Consider the following 20,579-nt stretch of genomic DNA (forward strand, 5'->3'; position numbering starts at 1 on the left):
ACACTGGTTCAGCAGTGTAAGGACATCGAGGATGTTTGTGTGGCAGGCAAGGCCAAGAGGGCCAAGGTTGAGGAGAACAATGGAGCAGGTGGTTCCACTCCTGCTCCTACTTCTGGGAAGGATAGGAGGTTTGCTGATAAGGACAAAGGAAAGCAGTTAGCGACTAGGCAGGCGCCTGGTCAGTTCAAGAGAGCTGTTTCCCATCAGGGGAGTTCTGCTAGGCCTCCTACCACTCCGAGATGTTCGGGATGTGGGAAGGAGCATGTGGGACGCTGTGCTACGGGGCAGTTGTTGTGCTTCAAGTGTGGCAAGGAGAGCCACTTCTCTAGAGATTGTCCGTCGTCGACGGCGAGAGCTGCAGCTGTTCAGGCAGTTCCTTTGCAGATGGTTCCGATGGCATCTTCTTCGGCACCTGCAGTGCCACCTTCTGTTGGGAGAGTGTATACACTAGATAGGCAGCAGTCAGACCGCGCTCCGAACCTTGTCAGAGGTACTGTGTCTATTGGTGATTCTTTTGTGGATGCTATCTTTGATTCCGGGGCTACTCATTCGTTTGTTGCTACCCCGATTGCTTTGGGGCTTGATTTGCCGAGTGTTGTGCTTTCTCCACCGTTGCGGGTGACTACCGCCACCGGAGAGATTTGTGATTCTACCACTGTACATCGCGATGTAGCGTTTCAGTGGGATGGCCGTGAGTTCTCGGTAGATCTGATAGGATTGCCGATGGCCAACCTTGAGATTATTCTGGGTATGGATTGGTTGTCTAGAAACTGTGCTTTGATTGATTGTTGTGCAAAGCGAGTGGTGATGTTTCCGTGTCCTCGCCATACATTTCACTGCTGCAGGCCAGGAGAGCGTTGCGAGCAGGGGCATTGGGTTATGTCATGTTGGGTGGTTTGGTGAGTGGGACACAGGAGGATATCACTGGCATTCCTGTGGTGGGGGAATTCCTTGAGGTGTTTCCTGAGGAGATTCCTGAGTTTCCGCCACAGCGGGAGATAGAGTTCTCCATTGACTTGTTGCCCGGTGTGGGGCCGATTTCTTTAGCTCCTTATCGGATGTCGCCACCGGAGTTGGCTGAGCTGAAGAAGCATATTGAGGATCTTTCGGCGAAAGATTTCATTAGACCGAGTGTGTCTCCTTGGGGAGCACCGGTTATCTTTGTGAAGAAGAAGGACAGGACAATGCGATTGTGCACCGACTTCAGGCAGTTGAACAAGGTGACAATCAAGAACAAGTATCCTCTTCCTCAGATTGATGATCTGTTGGATCAGCTCAGGGGTGCTTGTGTGTATTCCAAGATTGATATCCGGTCCGGATACCATCAGATTCGGGTGAAGCCGGAGGATGTCCCGAAGACCGCATTTCGTTCGAGATACGGTCATTTTGAGTATTTGGTGATTCCGTTTCATGGATTCCAATTACCACGAGAGATTAAAGCAGCAGAATCAGACAAGAGGGCAGTAGAGTCAGTAGCTGGCATGTGTGCGGGGGCCACCTTATCTTGAAGATTCAGAAGGCGCTGAAAGGTCTGGGATATACTGAGAATCTCAGTACTGGTTAGAATGTTCTCACGAACACTTTCTAATCCGTCAGGGAGACCAGAGAGAGTCACAACCGTAAAGAAACGCTCCACTTGCGTCCTGTACACTGTAGCATCCGCAGCATGAGGTAACAGAGCCAAAAATTCCTGCATCAAAGAATGAATCTTACCAACATAAACTTCCATACGAGCTTCGGGTGATTTGCGCAAATCCATCATCTGGGAGACAATGGAATAAAGTTGCTGAATATCATTGGTGTAGAGGTTTTTGGCTTCCGTCCACACATCATAGCAGGTCTCAAACGGAATGAAAATATTGATAAAAGATGAATCAATTTGGTATCAGAGCTCTCGATCCGAGGGCTCTGCTTCCGCATATATATCTTTTCCTTTCTTATTTACTGCCGTGCATCATACCGACAAACCCTTTTACCGACGTGCATCATTCCGGCAACCTTTTTCAACCCTACGAACATTGTTAGACCCTTTTTCGATCTCAGATCGTCATCCTCCTTCATTATTTGACCGGAAAACACTGTTCACATCGCCAGAAACACTGTTCCGTCACTGTTCATCACTGTTCCGGCGAGAAACCACGCGATCAGGCTCCCCTCACGCCGGCGACCGTTTCTGTCCAAGACCCGTCCCGAACGGCCGCAGCACGCGCCCCCACGCGCCACCACAGCTGTCTGCGCGTGGGCCTCACGTGCCACCTCTCTCCGGCGCGTGTGCACTGTTCCAGCCACCTTTTCCTGCCAATCCAAGGCAGACAGGCTCGCCTCTGCCTCCTCCTTCCAGATCCGGTGTCCGTTCGTTGTGGGTCTCTTCCGTTCGGGGGTTTCCAGTGCAAAAGTTGCTACTTTGTTGCCTTTTTCGCGCGACTTTTACCGTTTTTTGGTCGTTAAGAACCTTGGGATACACCACCCCAAAAGTTGGCTCAAAGGGTGGGAGTGCCCAAGGCCTTATAAAGGCCACATTAGTTGCCCACACAATCAATGTGAGACTATATATCTCAACACACCCCCTCACACGAGAGCCCATTGGGCTTGAAGAGTGGACAATGCAACAGGCTCAGCCTACCTGTGCTAAGAAACGCCACAAGAGAAAGTGGGGGGCGGCGAGGCTCTGATACCAAATTGAGTCTGAATATTATTGTATATTCAAGTGTGTATAACTGTACAAGAAGGCTCTCTATTTATAGAGACTAAAAGACCTAATGGGCTAAGCCCATAATATAGACTAATCTAATAATAATAGACTAATATTATTTCTAACAGTAGCAACACTAATTGGTAGTAATAACATTCTATCTCATAAAAAATTGTCAAAAAAAGTTTTTTTTTTTTGGTTTTTCAAGGTATCCTCCGGCCGACCGTCAAAGATTAATCATTTCGAGGCGGAAGATCACATTAAGTGGGTAAACCTCTCCTAACAAAGCCCTTTCTATACGCACGGCCAGAGATAGAATCCCTGTCAGCATGCTTAAGGAATCCAGTTATCTACCAACTGTGCTGGGCTTTGTTGGTGTCAAAAAAAAAGTTTTAAATAATTGGTTTGATGTGTCATTTTAAATAACATAGGTTATGTCATTTTAGGAGAGAGATAGAGACAAAAAATAAAAATCATGGAGGAAAAAGTGAGTGAGTTTTTTTAATTTAAAATTTAAATAAAAAAAATTATTTTGTGTCTATCTTTATCTTAATATGACATAATTTTATGTCATTTAATATGACAAACACTTTTTCCTTAAATAATATATAAAATGTGTCAAATAATATGTTTCTAGCATTTGTACATCAAATATTTCAAAAAGATTATATATATATATATATATATATATATATATATATATATATATTTATTTATTTTTTTATTTTTTTTGGGTACAACAAAAAGATTATATTCAAAAAGGATAGACAGTATTTCGATGGAAAGCTACATTGCCAAAGAATAAAAAAAGTTTGTTACACTTTACTAGAGAAACTCTGAGAGATAAGAGCATTTGACTTAAACATGGTTGAAGTTCAGATTCAAAATTTGATGCAATTGGAGGAAGTTACTTATTTAGATAGTTATAATTTTACATGTGTATTATGTATTAAACAGATGTGATAATCTTAGAAAATAAGGATAAATGTCCGGTTTATAACTATAACGAAATTATCATTAGAAGTCTATGAACACGTTGAGAGAGGAAGACACGAAATGTTTGGAAAACACTTGTACATTTCTTACATGCTTTTGAGTCGTTCTGATGCCCATAGAGGAATAAGACTAGATAAACATGTCTTTCATCTCTTTATATTTGTATATTTCAAATTCAGTTTTAATGAAAGTTGTTTAATTGATCATTTGATTTTATTTTACTGCTTTATTTTATGCGCGTTCCTTTACATGTTTTCGCTGTTATTTTTTTTTTAATATTTGTTTTTAGGATAAAAGATTTCTCTAGTCAATGGAGATAAGTTATATCCGGTGAACTCAAAATGACGTTATTTTAGGCGAAAATCAAGATATTTTTGTAATTTTAATATATTGCAAGATTATATTAGTCTTTATCATTTTAATTTTTTAATCTTATACCCTAAAACGACGTCATTTTAAGCCTACTGAAGATAACTTTATATCCGGTGATTGGAGAAATACTTTTCCCTTATTTTATTGATTTTATGATCTCTTTATTTGTATTTTTAGGACATATTTGATGTGATGTATACAGCCTGATAGTATAAGCTTACACTATATATTATAACATTTTAAGTTATTTGGTATGAACATAATATAATATAAGCTTATACATCATAGCCCCTTATCAAAACGATGTATAACTTAATCAAGGCTAAGAGGGTAAAATTAGGAGTTGATGTATTAACATTGTTGATTAGTGCAATTCTCAATAATTAATATATTAATTCAATATTTATATATTAAAATAAAAATTAATTTTTTAATATAATAATTTTTAAAATATTGGATTTTTTCTTATTTTTAATCACATTAATATATTTTTTGGACACGGTCAATATATTTTTATAAAAATTAATATCATATGATATATTAGGAAGAATTATATAAATTCTTTATTGAAGGGTATTTTTGTTAAAACTATTTTTTTTATTCTATCTAGTATTATACATGCATTACCAAACACTGAATGATATTATCTTATACAATATCATGCCAAACGTTTGATAGTATTAAAATTTAATCAGATCTTATACAATCAAGTCTTATATTATCATATCTTATATTATCAGACATTATCCTATACAGTATACCAAACATCGCCCTTGTAAGTTGTCATTAAATTCATTTCTTTATTATTTCCGAGCATTCTTTATTTGTTTTCGTTATGATCAGTTGTCATTTAATTTCATTATATTTACTTACAATCGGTTTATCTTAGTTCAGTTTGTTAAATATTTTTGAATTCTTTCTACTTATCTTTAACTTCATGGTTGGATTTGATTCTGATCCAAACCAGGTCTTGTCAAGAATGGATGTTGGCCTCAGCAACAATATCTCCAATTTCTGCCTTATGCAAGGTGTCATTCTAAGAAATCAAACCCATAACCTCAACTCTAATATTAAGTTTTGAATTGAGCACTTACACTTAGATAAAAAAAGTTATAGCTATTAATTAGGGTGTTACGTTTTATATTTATAGACAGTGTTTTAAAACCTCGGCCCCGAAGTCGACCCCGTCGAGTCAGTGACCCCTTCTCTTTGAGGGTTGGCGTTAGTAGTTAGACCCTGCATGCACGTTGATTCCTCTGACCTCTGAAATTCTCCGATTGAACCCGTGACTCTCGGGTGAAAGGAGGGTTACTGTATTTTTTTTTAATTTACACATAAAAATGTGTCATTTAGTATGTAAAAAAAAAAAAACTCGTTTATGCCTAGATTTAGAACTAGATCTGAAATCTGAATCGTTCTTCTTCTTCTTTTTCAATCTCCTCCGCTATGGTTGTGGTTCCTCCTATCCTCTTCGGTCTTCTCTCTCCCTCTCCTTTGTCATGCTAGTTCTTCTCTCCCTACGGTTGATTCGTTGATCCCCACCTCTCCTCGGTCATTTTCTCTTGAGTAAGGGATTTCATTTCACATGATGTTGTAGTTGTAGGTACGTGAGAAGGACAAAGAAGGTCTGAGTTTGATGATATAACTTTACATTAACTCCATTATTGGAATATATATTTTATACTTTGATACTTTGATTAGCTTGTATAATATTGACTTGTTGATGTGATTGGTTGAATTATGTTAAATATATTTTAAATCTTTGATAATTGATTGTTTGTTTTTTTTGAATTTTTATATAAGATATATATTTTATATTTTTTTAATATATAAAACTAAATTTTTAAACACTGTTTATAGATCAGCCCAAACATCATCTTTTGATCGGACTTCGAGCCACACCAATACTTGCCAAGGCAGGATAATAATCTCACCAATATTATATTGTTATTCCACGTTCTGGTAATCGCAAACGACTAAATATTTGAGAATCTTAGAGAAAGATATTCCCCTTTCAAATTTCCAACTGAAATTTACATTTTGTGGAATTGCTCTGACAAAATTCTTAATAAACAATTATTCTTAATGAGCTTTTAAACATTTAATAAAAATCAACAGCTAACGAATAGTTAACAACTCAACTCAAATACCAATACCCTTATAATTACTATATAAGCTCCCATGCGATGTGGCTATGCCAATACTACGAGTGTCCACTCTTTTGCCATGCTATAGTGTAGTGACGCAACTGATAACTACCCATGTTCTCATTGCTCATTGCTCAATTCAATTCAATGTTGAGTGTCGTGGTGGGAACTACTCAATACTCATGTTCAATCAGTGGTGGATCCAAAAAAAAATTTATAATAAAAAGTGAAAATAAAATTTTAAAATTATAAGTATTATTAAGATTAATAAAAAATACTAACTATTATAAATATTTGAGGGAGAGACTAATTATTAATCCTAATAGTCTATTATTATTAAAAAAAATATTATTTTATATATAAAATAATAAAAAAAATTAAAATTAAAGGACCCCTCCCTAGTTCCACCGCTGTGTCCATGAATGGTTTCTCAAATCTAATCACTTTTGAAATAATTGCCCTTATCGAGAAGATGACAAACTTTTATGACTTTGGATTTTTTTTTTTATAAAGAGACGTTCATTCTGAAACATGTGATTATATTTATTCGAATGGCTTTTTTTAAAATTATTAGGACCAGGAAAGTAATTTTTGAGTGAATTTTAAGATATGATCTGATAGTATTTAAGATTTTTTAAAATTTATTTAGTTTACCAAAGAGTTAAATTAATGAGAAAATGAACATGATAAAAAGAAGTGTGAGTGAAAATTAATGATTAGATTATAAGATAATAGTCATTTTTATGTCATGAACTTATTGTGAAAAAAGAGAGTAAAATATAAGAATGTAATTTTTTTAAAATCAATAATTTTTTTCAAAATTGTTACAATCACTCTTATTTTTTATTATTCAATGCATGCTACCTCAGGTATAAAATAAAAATGTAGTTAAAGTAAAATATAGTAACAACTTACGCATGCAACTAAATTAACACATATTGAGTTCAGACATAGCAATAGAAAATCTAAAGTTTTCTCCACTTTTATTTTTATAATATTGTCTTCACTTTTCTTTTATACTATTTTCTCCACTTTTAATTGACTATTTCTTGTGTTTTGAAGATTCTTCCCTACTATTTAACTCATTTCCCCATCCATGATAGAAAACCATTACTTGTGCAAAACAAATAATAATTTAATTGACTCTCAACCCTACGCTAATCATTAATTAATTACGTTATTAATCCCTATCACTTTGGGTCAATGGTTGTCTGGATAAGTTACTGGGTATTCCCTAATCAAACCAGATTTATCTCTTCTCGGTTCCATGTAGCTTGTGGCATTTAAGTAGGATAATATCATGATTGATTAATTAAAATTATATTTTTAAAAGAAAAAACATTTATCTTTTAAAAGATATAATTTTGTATTATTTTAAATCTTAATCTTTGATTTTTCGTCAATCAACGATTAAAATTTATTGAATTTTATTGCGAATTAATACTTAATTAATAAGTTTGACCCAGTAAATCATAACCATTGATTGACGAAAAACAACAATTAGGATCTAAAATGATACACAATTATATCTTTTAAAATGACAAATATTTTTTTCCTTTTTAAAATATAAAATGTATGACACCGGATTTAAACAAATATTACACATAAATAGATCATTTTATGTGTCATTTAATATGATGAGATTATGTGAGACAATCATAGTATTTTGTAAATAAATCAAGGGTTATTATATCTTTATTCTTTATTTTTTTTATTTTTTTATAATATTCTTTATTTTATTTTTTTCCTCATCTTTCATAACTTATGTTGGGACTGTTTACAACGTTGGGACTATAATCACGGGACCAATTGAATGCATAACAAATTGTAACGTGCAAAAGATAACAGTGGTTTATTGTGATTAAATAGCTGCTACCTAGAATCACGAGATTTCAAGTAAATTTATTAATTCAATTTATAGCTAGTCATTGTCATTATATCATTTGCGAAATATAACAATAATATCCAGTAATTGCATAGCTGTTACCTTAACGTTCCTATTAAGGGGTGTTTGGTAGAGATTTTTTTTAGAGTAAATATTTTTTTTTGTGCTTGGTAAATTTTACGATATTTGTTTTAGTCCCTAGCAAATAAAAAGGTATTTGTGGTTCCTAAGAAATTTAAAATGAACTTATTTAATTGAAATTGTGGTCCCTCACAAATTCAAAAAAGACCCACATTAGTCCCTTAAAATGACTAAAATGAGTCCATTTTGAATTTCTTAAGGACCACGAACAACCTTTTTATTTGCTAGAAACAGATGGATATCGTACAATTTGTTGAGGACCGAAAGAAATATTTACTCTTTCTATTGGAAAAAAATATTTTTAAGAAATATGGTGAGAATTTTTTTTATTCTGAATAAGTTACTAAAAGGTTAAAAAGTGTTTGATAGGCCAAATCTTTTTCGGAAATATTAGATTAATTTTACTTATGCTATGTGATAATTTTTCCATCGCATAATTTTTTTTTTCACCCATCAATGGAAATCTTCCATGACAATTCTACTTGGAAAAGCAAACGATGGGTACTTATATTTGTGTTTTGAATGCTACCAAATAAGAGTGTAAGAAATTTGGAGAGGAAAATCCACAATTTCATGATATTGTGTTGTGTAGATGATCTGATTAGTTAGAAAAAATTATAATCACTGTAGAAAGAACGTTTGAATGAAGTTTATTAATAAAATATATAAAATAAGATTTCATTTTTTTCTGCCGTTATATATAAAATATATAAGTTATTTGTGGTAAGTTCGATACGACGTCGTTTTGGGATGAAAATTATGATATTTTTATAATTTTAATTTATTTCAAGTTATTATAGTCTTTATAATTATTTTTTAATTTTTTAATTTTAAAATAATATTATTTTAAAAGTAAATACAGATAATTTATCTGCGTTGCAAGAAATATTTTTTTGATAAAAATAAATGTGAACAAAATTGTGCAATTTTTTTTTAAGTTGCATCTGTCAACGCTTTTTTTCTCCAACTATATGTGCCCATATTAAATAAAAAATTAATAAGTAATTTTGCCTTATTGTTACTATCAGTCGCGATAGATAGAGCGTGGGTACACCTACCAATCACCCCAGGAAATTATCACTTTATCTTTATGCACTTTTTTTCCGCACAACCTATCCTAACTAAGACCCCACCCAAGACCTACATAGTTTCATTATTTATTTATTTGTTTATTTTTTTACTTTTTCCGTTCACAAAAATTTAATGGACATTTTTACCCTGTCAGTTTTTGTACCTTTTTTTGGCATTAATTATCATTTATAATTAGTTAGATTTCTAAAATAAGAAAATAAGTATAACTTTATTATGTTATTCTAATATTAAGCTAATATATCTAGTTACTTTAAAAAATATCATACGAATAGACTTGTTTTAATTGTAAATGTTTTTAAGATAATTTTATTTTGAGATTTGGAAAGAAACAGACATATTGAATTTTTTTTTCTACATTATAATATGAATATTTTCAAAACATTTTATATTTTTATCTTCAAATTCTAAAACCTGGAAACAACATCATATTATGTTGCAGCCCATAATTTTATGAAAAAAAATATTTTTATTTATAATGTAGATTTTTTTTTCTATTACATTCACCTGAATGTGAATAGGTTCCATTATGAATAAAAAAAGAAAAAAATTAATAAAATCCGCTCAGTTTATGTGAATGTGATTTATGCAGCTTTGACAGAAATGTTAAATCCTAATTCATTAATGACATTAATAATTAAATCAACGGTGATAATTGTATAACTTCCTATCTTTATATATTTTTTTTCTCTTCTCTTATCACCATTAATTCACCCATTTATGATTATGATTGCCCCACATGACATGGTCATATTAATTAACACATGAGAGGATTCACTCCCTATTATATTAGAAAATATTATCTCATGTAAAGAGACATAATCAGATGAGTCCCACAAATTAAAAAAAAATACTAGCTCAAATTTCGATGGGTGTGTAAGAGAAAAGTTTTCTCTTACACATATAAGAATTAGTGTTTATCATGGTCTAAAAAATAATTTTATTTCTTATATATATAAAAATATAAAAGTGTTTTTTTTAGTTCTTTTTTTACATGGGCCCCACATACTTTTATATTTATATAAAAGGAATTACCTAAAAATATTAATCTCATATATATATATATATATGAGTTCGTTTTTTCTACGGTCAATGTAGATCACTTATCTACATTGCATCCAAAATGATGTTGTTTTAAACAGGAAATCAAGATACTTTATAATTATAATTTATTTTAGGGTTATAATAATCTTTTTCATTGTAATTTTTCAACCCAAACCAACATCATTTTGTGAGTGAATGGATAATTTATCTAGATTTACTGTAAAAACATTAAAGCTCGTATATATATATATATTTATATATATATATATTTATTTATTTATTTATTTTGCATTGAAGTCCGTGAAAATTATTTTAATCGTGAAAAGAACGAGTAGGTATAGAGACGAGAGTGATGAAACAAAAGGGCGCGAGTAGCAGCTGACCTGACTACCCCATGCAGCAGCCACAATGAAAGAAACCGAACCCTGCTACCTTTCAAACTACCATCACCTCCCCACGCTCCACAACTGCGCGTGACTTCAACCTCTCCCTTCCTAAACGCAAGCAAATCGTACATAGTTGAACTTTCTCTCTCTATCAACACACAACTACACAAACTAGCAACAACAACAACAACAACTACAACTACAACCACCGAGTTTGTGTTGTCTTGTGTTCGTGTTCTGTTGTTGGGGATTCATGACCTAAAACCCTTGTTTTCCTTCCCCCATTCTCTTCAAGGTCCGTGATTCATTCTCTCTCTCTTTCTTCTTTTTTCTTCTTTTTTTAATTCAGCGTTCGTCGATTCCTTTTTTCTTTGCAGATTCGTTCTTGTTTTGCCCTTTCTCCTACCTTCACGTTCGTCTCATGATTTTTATTTTTTTTGTTGTAAAAATTCGTGCTTTTATTTGTTTATAAATTTCCCTTATTGGAATTGTTTCCATTTAAAAAAAAAATTGATTTTTTTTTAATATAGTATCTCTTTGATGCGCGCAATGCTAATAGGAAGAGCAGTTAAATCGTGATGTGTGAGCCTTTTATTATGCTTCTACTTTTCTGTTTATGTTCAGCTTCTTATTTATATCTATATTGCCTTACCATTATTTCATTTGTTTTGGAATGTATTTAACAAAATAATTATAATAAGCGTTTTTTTTTTTTGTTGATTGCAATTGGGTCTTTTGCATGAGGCATTGTGGGTTTAAATCAAATTGATATTATTTTATTTTACTATTTAATTTGAGATATAATTTTGATTTAATTTTACAGTTGGTGTCATGTGCTTTTAGTTTTCCTAGCCTGCATTATGATTCTGTATGTTGCTTGTTTATTGTGTTCAATTCATGAGCCACATTCTGACATTAATGTATTTGAACCATGGTTGCTCCAGTGTTAAGTCTTTACTTTCTTATTTGTTGAAGGGCAGACAGAAGTGAACAATCCAAAATAAATTTTTGAAGTGTTGATAGTAATTTTTTGTTTTTGATCTTTTGGAAATTGGAATTTGTACTTCAAGCAAGCTATTAGTTATATGTTAAAGTTCTGGGAATCGAGTGGAGTGATGAATGATGATTCATGCATGACACTCCTTTGCTCTTCCCAATATCTTAAACACCCTTGTAATGCTATTTATTTCTGCTTGTCAGACAAGGGACATTCAGTTATAGTGTTCAGCACTTGCAAATGGATTTAGACGAGAAGTTCCTTGCTAAAGGTATGTTTTACTTTTAGGCTTTATTCATGGTTACAAGTTGCAACTATTTGTTTTACTTTTCTGCTGTGTATGTAATGCTGACTTCTGAGTGTTAGCTAGAGTAGTTTTATCTTGTATGTTATGTTAATCTATTGGAGGTATGATTTAAAACGCCAGCTGAAATTGGACTTTGGGAAAGATGCATACTGTATGATTTGTCTAATGATTTTGTTTTTTTATTAGTGTTTTACTTCTGACAAACATACTGCTACTTCTTTCAAATTATGTCTAATCATGTAGTTTCTTTTGCTTTCAGTCCTGTGCATAGTATAAATATTGAAAGTGACTTCTTTTGGAAGGCCGTTTGTCCTTATATCATTAATTCACTTTATGGCCGCATGATTTGTTGCCATCTAAATTTTATGTGAGTGCTTGATCAAGATTTGTTTCCTTTCTGTTGGCCGGCCCAAACGTGAAATTTGTTTGGCCCATATGATGCAACATATTAAAATTATGAGCTAAAATGGAGTAATATGATGACATGATATACCTTGTGAGTATATATGCTTGAGTCAAATCTGCTGTATGGATATTTTCTTAAAGCCAAGGATCAGTTATATCAGAATAAGCTTGTGAGGTAATTAATGCTGAACACATATGGTTAATATCTAGTATTCTTCTATTTTTCCCTCAGTGTGATATAGCTTTGGAAAGTAATTGTGGCTATGGGCTGCATAAAAGTAATATCTAATTACCTTTATTGTTTTTGCATTACTTGGAATTATATTATATTATACTAAATAAAAAAATATCGTTTGTCTTTTGTTATATGGAAGTGTTTTACTTTGTGAAACTTATGTGGTACCTTATTATAGAAAACAATAAATGACGAATTATGTGGCTTAAGATTAATTCAAACTTTTAGTAATAATTTAGGAAAGCCTATGAAGATTGTCCACAAAACCAATCTGAATTTTTTTTTGATAGGATGTTTTTTGGTCTTTCCTGTTATGTTTATACACAATAGGAAAATCCATTTATTTTTTTCCCTTTAAAAACTCGGGGATATAAATTTTGACCTTCCAGTGATGTTTCGTTTTTATCATATGAAATATTGATGCATTATGTGTGTTGTTGTTATGGATAGATTATATTTATTTATAATTGAAGGACATGTAATACTCCCAATTTAAGTATGCATTGTAAGCTTTAATGGTGTTATAAATGCTAAGAGGTGTGTGTGATTATTGAATTTAGTCCTTGTTTTGATAGCTCCTTTAAAAGTGATTCTGTTGTCCAAGTTGTCATGTTGACTACCAAATACAATTTATTTTGAGTTAAAAGTTTGGCTGAAAGTAATTTTAGTATTTTCACACCAATTTCTCAAAAATGCTTTTGGGTGAACCTTCCCAAATATACAACTCATTCTACAGAAGATACTTCTTCTAAAATGCGTTCCACTTAAGTAATTCTTTACCAATTACCCAAACATGTGCTTAGTGCTGTCAAAAAATTAGGATATGGTTTTAACAGAACTGCCAATGTCTGTTGGTGATTTTATACTACAATATTATCTATTTCTACTGTGCAGTTTTATGTTAATCCCAACTATACTATTATGTGAATTGAAAGAGAGGTACATCATTCCACAAGCTGTCGATATGGTTGCTTTGATTGAGTAGGCATGTGATAAGAACCTTGAGGTGCACCACCCCAAAAGCTAGCTCAAAGGGTGGCCCCACATCAGTTGCCCATACAATAAATGTGGGACTCCAAATCCCATACCTTGCAAATGGGTCATAACATTTCACCACGCTCTGCAGTCCCGGCGCCTAAGCAGGCTGGCTTTGCGCTAGTCTTTTACTAGCCCCGGGCGAACATTGCAATGTTGGCGTCGCCACCCGCGCCGCTCGATTGCAACTGAGAGACATAGTGGAAGGCTCTATAAGAACCTTGAGGTGCACCATCCCAAAAGCTAGCTCAAAGGGTGGGAGTGCCCAAGGCCTTATATATCCCATTAGTTGCCCATACAATCAATGTGGGACTCCAAGTTCCATACCTTGCAAATGGGTCCTAACAGCATGCCAGCAGATCTTGGACTCATAGAATTATGCTATTCAATTCAAATTTGTCACATAAACTAGGTGTTTAGATGTAAATGGTATAGTTCAGCCTCATCTTCCACTAACATGCCCAGGCTGTGCCTGCAGATCTTGTACATTATGGAATTAGCTTTTGTTGCTATTTAATTCAAATTGTCTTATAAACTAGGTGTTTAGTTGTATTTGGGTATAGTTCACCTTGTCTTCCACTAGAATGCCCATGCGGTATCAATTGTTCATGTATTAACCACATTAAATAACTTCCACATTTAATAGCTTTTTATAACACAAATTTCACTGTAAATCTTCCTTTGGATAGTTAATTTTCAAAATTTATATCATGATCGTAATATTTCATTTCATATTAATCCGAAACTGATTTTGTACTTTTTAAGCATTAGAAAATATTAACTTTTAATTACGTACTTATTAAGTACAAATTTCTCAAATATTTGCATGAAAGATCAAGATTCTAAGTATAGTTCAATGGTTGGATTGATGACAAATAAATTCCATAATAATATTTTTTGAATGGTGTACGTGTATAAAGGTTTACACTAGTGTTTTGAGATGTGCATAATAAATTAAAAATTCAGGCTTTAGCATGTGCTCCTATGCCTATATAAAGGGTTGTTCCAAACTCTGTTGGCTGTCATTTTCTTTTCTTTTTCTTTTTTCACGGTAGGGAGGATCTGGTGCTTATAAGGTATCAACTTTTCCTTTCTCAACTTTTCCAGTAATATTTCCTCTATTTGGTCTTTTAGGTACTTGAATTATTTGAGAAAGCCTGATGTGCGCATATTTTTGCTGCTTCATGTGCTTGGTGTGAATAATCAAACTTTTGGTGAGAAGAGCTGATCTCTATTGTTTGGAATGTATTTTGGAGATATTTCTGTAATTTTAATTGATTCAGGGTAGCTTGATTTTTATTACTCTGACATGGTAACTTATAATCTGATTGTTTATTCAAGATCGGTCCTAATCATCTGGAGGAACATGGTTCCAGGTCTTCTCCTTGATAGATGTTCACCTTGAACTAACATAACTGAACACATTTGATGTATTTGTTGATGTTTCCCTTAAATGATTCTTTCATTTCTTGATTTAGTATGGTATCAGCATCTGCTCACAAATTCAACATTGATGTTTGAAAATTTGGAAAGCTTTTAAGGTTGAATGCTCATATGAACTTGACATTGTTTCCGTCAATGCAAAGAGGAATGCTTTTAAAGACAATGATTGTGTTCTAATTTGGAGTTAACATTAGGTTGCTACATATCGATCACGTTGTTTAGATTTACAATCTAGAATCAAAACAGCGTAATGCAAAATTATATGGGTGAATTGTGCAAATGTTTTTGTATTTTCTTGGATTTTGCATATGAATCATTGGTTAATGGTTGTCTTCTCCAGAATTAACTCTTTATAGATTTTTGTTTTTATCTTTGTCACACAATTTTTGTGCTTCAAATTATGTACATTTAGTTCATGCAGATTGCAATCAATTTGTTCATTCTGTTAAATCTTTTCTCTTGTTATCAGTTTCCATCTGTGATACACTATTTTGAGTAATTTTTTTCCATTCTTCTGTTACACGGATTAGGAAGGGTTCTGGGATACTCTTGCTGTATTGGATAGCATTAGAGGGGAATGTCATTGTATTTTATGTGATGATAAACTTGTTCCATTTCCCCCTTCCTGGTCCTTCAGTCGATAACAAGCCAAGGTGCTAAAGATGTGCTTACAAATTCATTCGCCAGCTTCCTGCTTCTCTCCCATGTATTCACATGCTCACTCAGCATATCCATTGTTGATTATATGTTGTTCCTTGCCTAAATGAGGCTTTATGATGAAATTGTTTTGGGTGTACTAAACTCATGTAGACTCTTATCAAATCTATTCATTCATTACCTGTTTTTTATTGCTAGATGTCCCTAATGGGGTAGTGTGTCTATATTTCATCATTAGATGCATAGATCTAGTGCAGATGCTGTAGCAATTGCTGCTTGATGCATACATGATGTCTAGGTAGAAACAAACATAACCCGGTGTGCTAGGCTCCAGCTGTTGGATTTCCTTGCCCTAATCTTAGGTCTATGTTCGATGTTGTAATATGAGGCTTACAAATGTCCAGGAAAAGCGGGTATTGGTCTCCAAATATCGAACATTTAGCACAGGAGTTAGAGAGTAAGAATGAGACTATATGTGCCATGAGTACCTACATAAGTTCAGCTATGGTGTTAAATATAGACAATGGGGGTCATGAATTTATTTATGAAAGGAAATCAAATAGGCCTGATGGAGCTGGTCTATAGGGTTACCTTGGTCTGAATGAAGGGGTCAAATCTAGAAGGCTGAAGTTATGTCAAAGGTTGAACTATGCTGTGATTCATGTTTTATTCATATTTCATTGGTGGAACCTGAATTTAATTTATTATTTATTGCACTTATTTTTATTACTCCGGATTAGTTTGCTAGCTTTACTATTTCTCCTTCAGTTGATCGACATCTATCTGTGAGTTTAGATTTCATTGTTTACTCTAGTTAAATTTTCCTTCTGTTTCCACCAGACTTATTTTGGAGTTGGTTGTTATTTCTGTCCAGTTTCTGGGGTTCAAAGCCTTTCATCTAGTGTGCAAAGTACTCCAGAAAAAAATGGCCATTCAGATGATGCTTCAAGAAGTTCAGAACTCCTTCAGGAGTTCCTGAAATCTGGTCCAAAGAAGGAACTTCTACGAACATGCTTTGATAAGGACAAAAAGAACGTTTCTTCAAAAAGCAGGATGACGGAAATTAAGTCAGCTAGTAAGATAATCAAGAAACAGGACTCAAAAAAAGTTTCTGGTCTCAGCAATCAGCCTTCTAGGAAGCAACATCGTAAGGGCGAAAACCCTATACGATTCATACCAGCTGCTGAGCCTCCTTCTGATTTTGGACATTCAAACTCCTGGATCTGTAAAAATTCAGCTTGTAGAGCGGTTCTATCAAAAGATGACACATTTTGTAGAAGGTGCTCTTGCTGTATTTGCCACCTTTTTGATGATAACAAGGATCCTAGTCTTTGGTTGGTATGCACATCTGAATCTGCTGAAGGGGACTCCTGTGGATTGTCTTGCCACATCGAGTGTGCCCTTCAACATGAAAAAGTAGGAGTTGTTGATCATGGGCAACTGATGCAACTAGATGGTGGTTATTGTTGTGCATCCTGCGGTAAAGTTACTGGGATACTTGGGTGAGTAATTTTCTTCACCTGCTGCGTTATGGAAGTTGTATGTCCTCTCTTCTACCATTATTGCTATTATTTGTTGTTGATATACTGATAGTGAAGCTTTTGGTGAATCATTCCGATTTCTGTGTTTCAGCAGCAAAATATGTATCCACATGCATTATGTATATACTATTTAATAAAAGAATTAAAAAAAAATTTGCCCATGTTTCCTGCCTCTCTGTTCATCATTCACTGATTGAACATGCATTCAGCAATAGAGCATGCCTTAAACTACTACAGTTTTTGCTATCCTTGATGTGCCTTTTCCAAGAGAAATGAATTCCATTATGACCTTTTCCAGCTCCTTTGATTTGATTGTGAAACAGAAGATTGGGGTGTATAATGTATTTAAATCACTTGCAACTTGTATGTTGGTGACTAAATATTAAGCCTGATTTTGCTGATATGGATGGTTCATGTTTAATAATGGTAGATGTTGGAAGAAGCAGCTAAATATAGCAAAAGATGCTCGGCGTGTAGATGTACTATGTTACAGGATATATTTGAGCTTCAGGCTTCTGGATGGGACTTCGAGATTCAAAGAATTGCATCAAATGGTGCAAGAGGCAAAAGCTAAACTGGAAACGGAAGTTGGTCCAGTTAATGGGGTTTCTTCCAAGATGGCGCGTGGCATTGTTAGCAGACTCCCTATTGCTAGTGATGTACAGAAACTCTGCTCTCTTGCTGTTGAGAAAGCTGATGAGTGGTTGGCCACTGTTCCCAATGCGAATCCAGAATCTAGAGGTTTGAATTATTGCTTTTTTGATTTTTAATATAGAATTTCTTCTTGCTTACCAAGCAATTTCATTTATATGGTATATGATGAGCTGCTTTATCCCACACAGAGGGTTCACTTCCCGCTGCCTGCAAGTTTGTTTTTGAAGAGGTAACAGCTTCCTCAGTCAAAATCGTTTTAATTGAAATGTCAAATATATCTTCTGATGACATTAAGGGGTACAAGCTCTGGTATTACAAGAGTAGGGAGGAGTCACACACAAAAGATCCCGTTTGTGTGTTTCCCAAATCTCAGAGGAGGATTTTGATATCTGACCTACAGCCTTGCACAGAATATACTTTTCGGATTATATCTTTTACAGATAAGGGTGATTTGGGTCATTCTGAGTCCAAGTGTTTCACCAAGAGCATCGAGATATTGGAAAAAAATCCATCTTCGTCAGTTGACGGGTATAATAAAAAGGAGAACCTTCAAACTGGAGGTAATTCTTCTGGCTCCAAAATGGAGCCCAATCCCACAATGGCAGATGCTGGATTTAAGGTTCGAGACCTTGGAAAAATTTTGCATCTTGCTTGGGCTCAAGAACAAGGTTGCTTTGAGGGGTTTTGCTGTGCTGATATGAGAAACTGCTGTGGTCAAAGTGAAATGATCAAGCCTAGCAATCCAAAAGAGAAGTTGCCTTCAGTTTCACGAGGCCTTGATCTAAATGTTGTTTCAGTGCCTGATTTGAATGAAGAACTTACACCTCCTTTCGAGTCTTCCAGGGATGAAGATAATGGTTGCACTGTGCAGCAGGCTATTGAGGCAGATGATGATGCTGCTTCTCATGGTCTAGAGAAAAATTGTTTTGCAAGATCACATGGTAGTGGTGGTTCCCAAACCTGGAATCATGGACCAGCTGGAGAAGTGCCAGCCGTTGACTCTCGTGTCGATGCATGTAGGAAAAGGATGAGAGCAAGCACTAATGAAGAGACACATGATTGTGACAGCACCTTGATAAATGGATCTCCTTTGCATGTATCTGATGGTTTATTCTCCTTAGACGAGAACTTTGAGTATTGTGTGAAAGTAATTCGTTGGCTAGAATGTCAGGGTCATATCAAACAAGAGTTTAGGTTGAAATTGTTGACATGGTTTAGTTTGAGGTCCACAGAGCAAGAACGTCGGGTGGTTAATACATTCATTCAAACTCTGATTGATGATCCAAGTAGTTTGGCAGGGCAACTAGTTGACTCATTTTCTGATATTGTATCCAACAAGAGGCCAAGAAATGGGTTTTGTAATAAGGCTGTGGCATCAAATTAAGGGTCTTGAAATCCTATTATTCAAGATTGCTATTTGCTTCAAGACTATGATTTTAAAGTGACAAATCAACCCTGCTTGTTTCTGCCTTGTACAGGCATTTTTTATTACTCACCGTGATTCATTTTTATAGGACAAGTCTTGTCCTGCTAAAAGGATTTGCATTGATGATTGCTGAGACAGTAACACTCATTTTTCCTTCAATGGGGAGGGGAGGATCTTTGGACCTGAAGTTTCAGGATGTAGAAGGCATCTTGCTACTATTTTCTAAATTACTGCAATTATTTTTCTATTATTATGAATTTAATCACGGAAGATATTAGTGTTGAACTTTCTTCTCATTACTGTCATTTGACAAGCAACATGATATGATCGATGATTTTATTCATCCATTGTTATTCTTCTGTATCTTTGTTTTGTCACCCCACTTCACTGGTGAGCATGCAGATGATAAGGCTGCTTCTACTAAGGTTATCTTGATGTGGGGTTCATAATTTAACATGATCAAATTATGTAAGATGATTTATACCATTCATACACAAATCAATGGTGACAAAAAAAAATGTAGAAAAGAATAATCGTTGATTTGTCTATAGACTACTCATGCAAACGTGGGTAATCTTTAAGTTACCATGTATAGTAAACAAAAAGTTGGCCAAGCAAGTTAACTTGCTAGGACATTAGATAAACTCGGTAGAAGGAGTTGTATTGTGCTTGGTGGCTTTGTTAAGAGGGTGTTTGGTAGAGGAGATATTTTTTTAATCAGGTAAATGTAATAATGAGGAACAACCTGATAGGAAAGTGAGTTTGGTAAGAAAGTTATAAAAAAATTGTTTGATTGGGCAAAATTTTACCAAGGAAATTAGGTTAAATTTTGTGAGTTTTTGTTCGGTTAAAGGTAAAATAATGATGGAAAAATGGATAGAAATGAGGAAACTAACCCTTTTATACTTCAATTTTTGAATGTCAAGAACGTTTTTTAAAACATTTCCACTTGAGTGTGCGTCGACATTCAAACGTTGTTGAAGCTGTCCTTGAAGGCCACAGGTGCGTGTAACATCTGGTAAATCTAGATGATGGCCTTTTAAGGAAAAACCATAGAACCAAATGAATAAATCAATAGATGAAGAAGATAACTGCTAAACAGCAAAATAACAAATTGATTCTGCTAA

The 20,579-nt window shown here is 34.1% G+C and overlaps 1 protein-coding gene across 1 annotated transcript; it reads left to right on the top strand.

Annotated features, from left to right (window-relative positions):
• The first annotated feature begins 11,989 nt into the window (after positions 1-11,989).
• LOC133309707 (VIN3-like protein 1) lies at positions 11,990-19,761 on the top strand. Its single transcript, XM_061510506.1, has 4 exons — positions 11,990-12,020; positions 16,706-17,333; positions 17,803-18,113; positions 18,215-19,761. Exons 1-4 carry the CDS (start codon positions 11,990-11,992, stop codon positions 19,408-19,410), a joined length of 2,166 nt encoding a protein of 721 aa, XP_061366490.1. The 3' UTR covers positions 19,411-19,761.
• Positions 19,762-20,579: the final 818 nt, after the last annotated feature.

Source organism: Gastrolobium bilobum, unplaced genomic scaffold (assembly GCF_033153095.1).
Source record: "Gastrolobium bilobum isolate Gb01-03AN ecotype WA unplaced genomic scaffold, APGP_CSIRO_Gbil_v1 utg12305, whole genome shotgun sequence".
NCBI lineage: Eukaryota > Viridiplantae > Streptophyta > Magnoliopsida > Fabales > Fabaceae > Gastrolobium > Gastrolobium bilobum.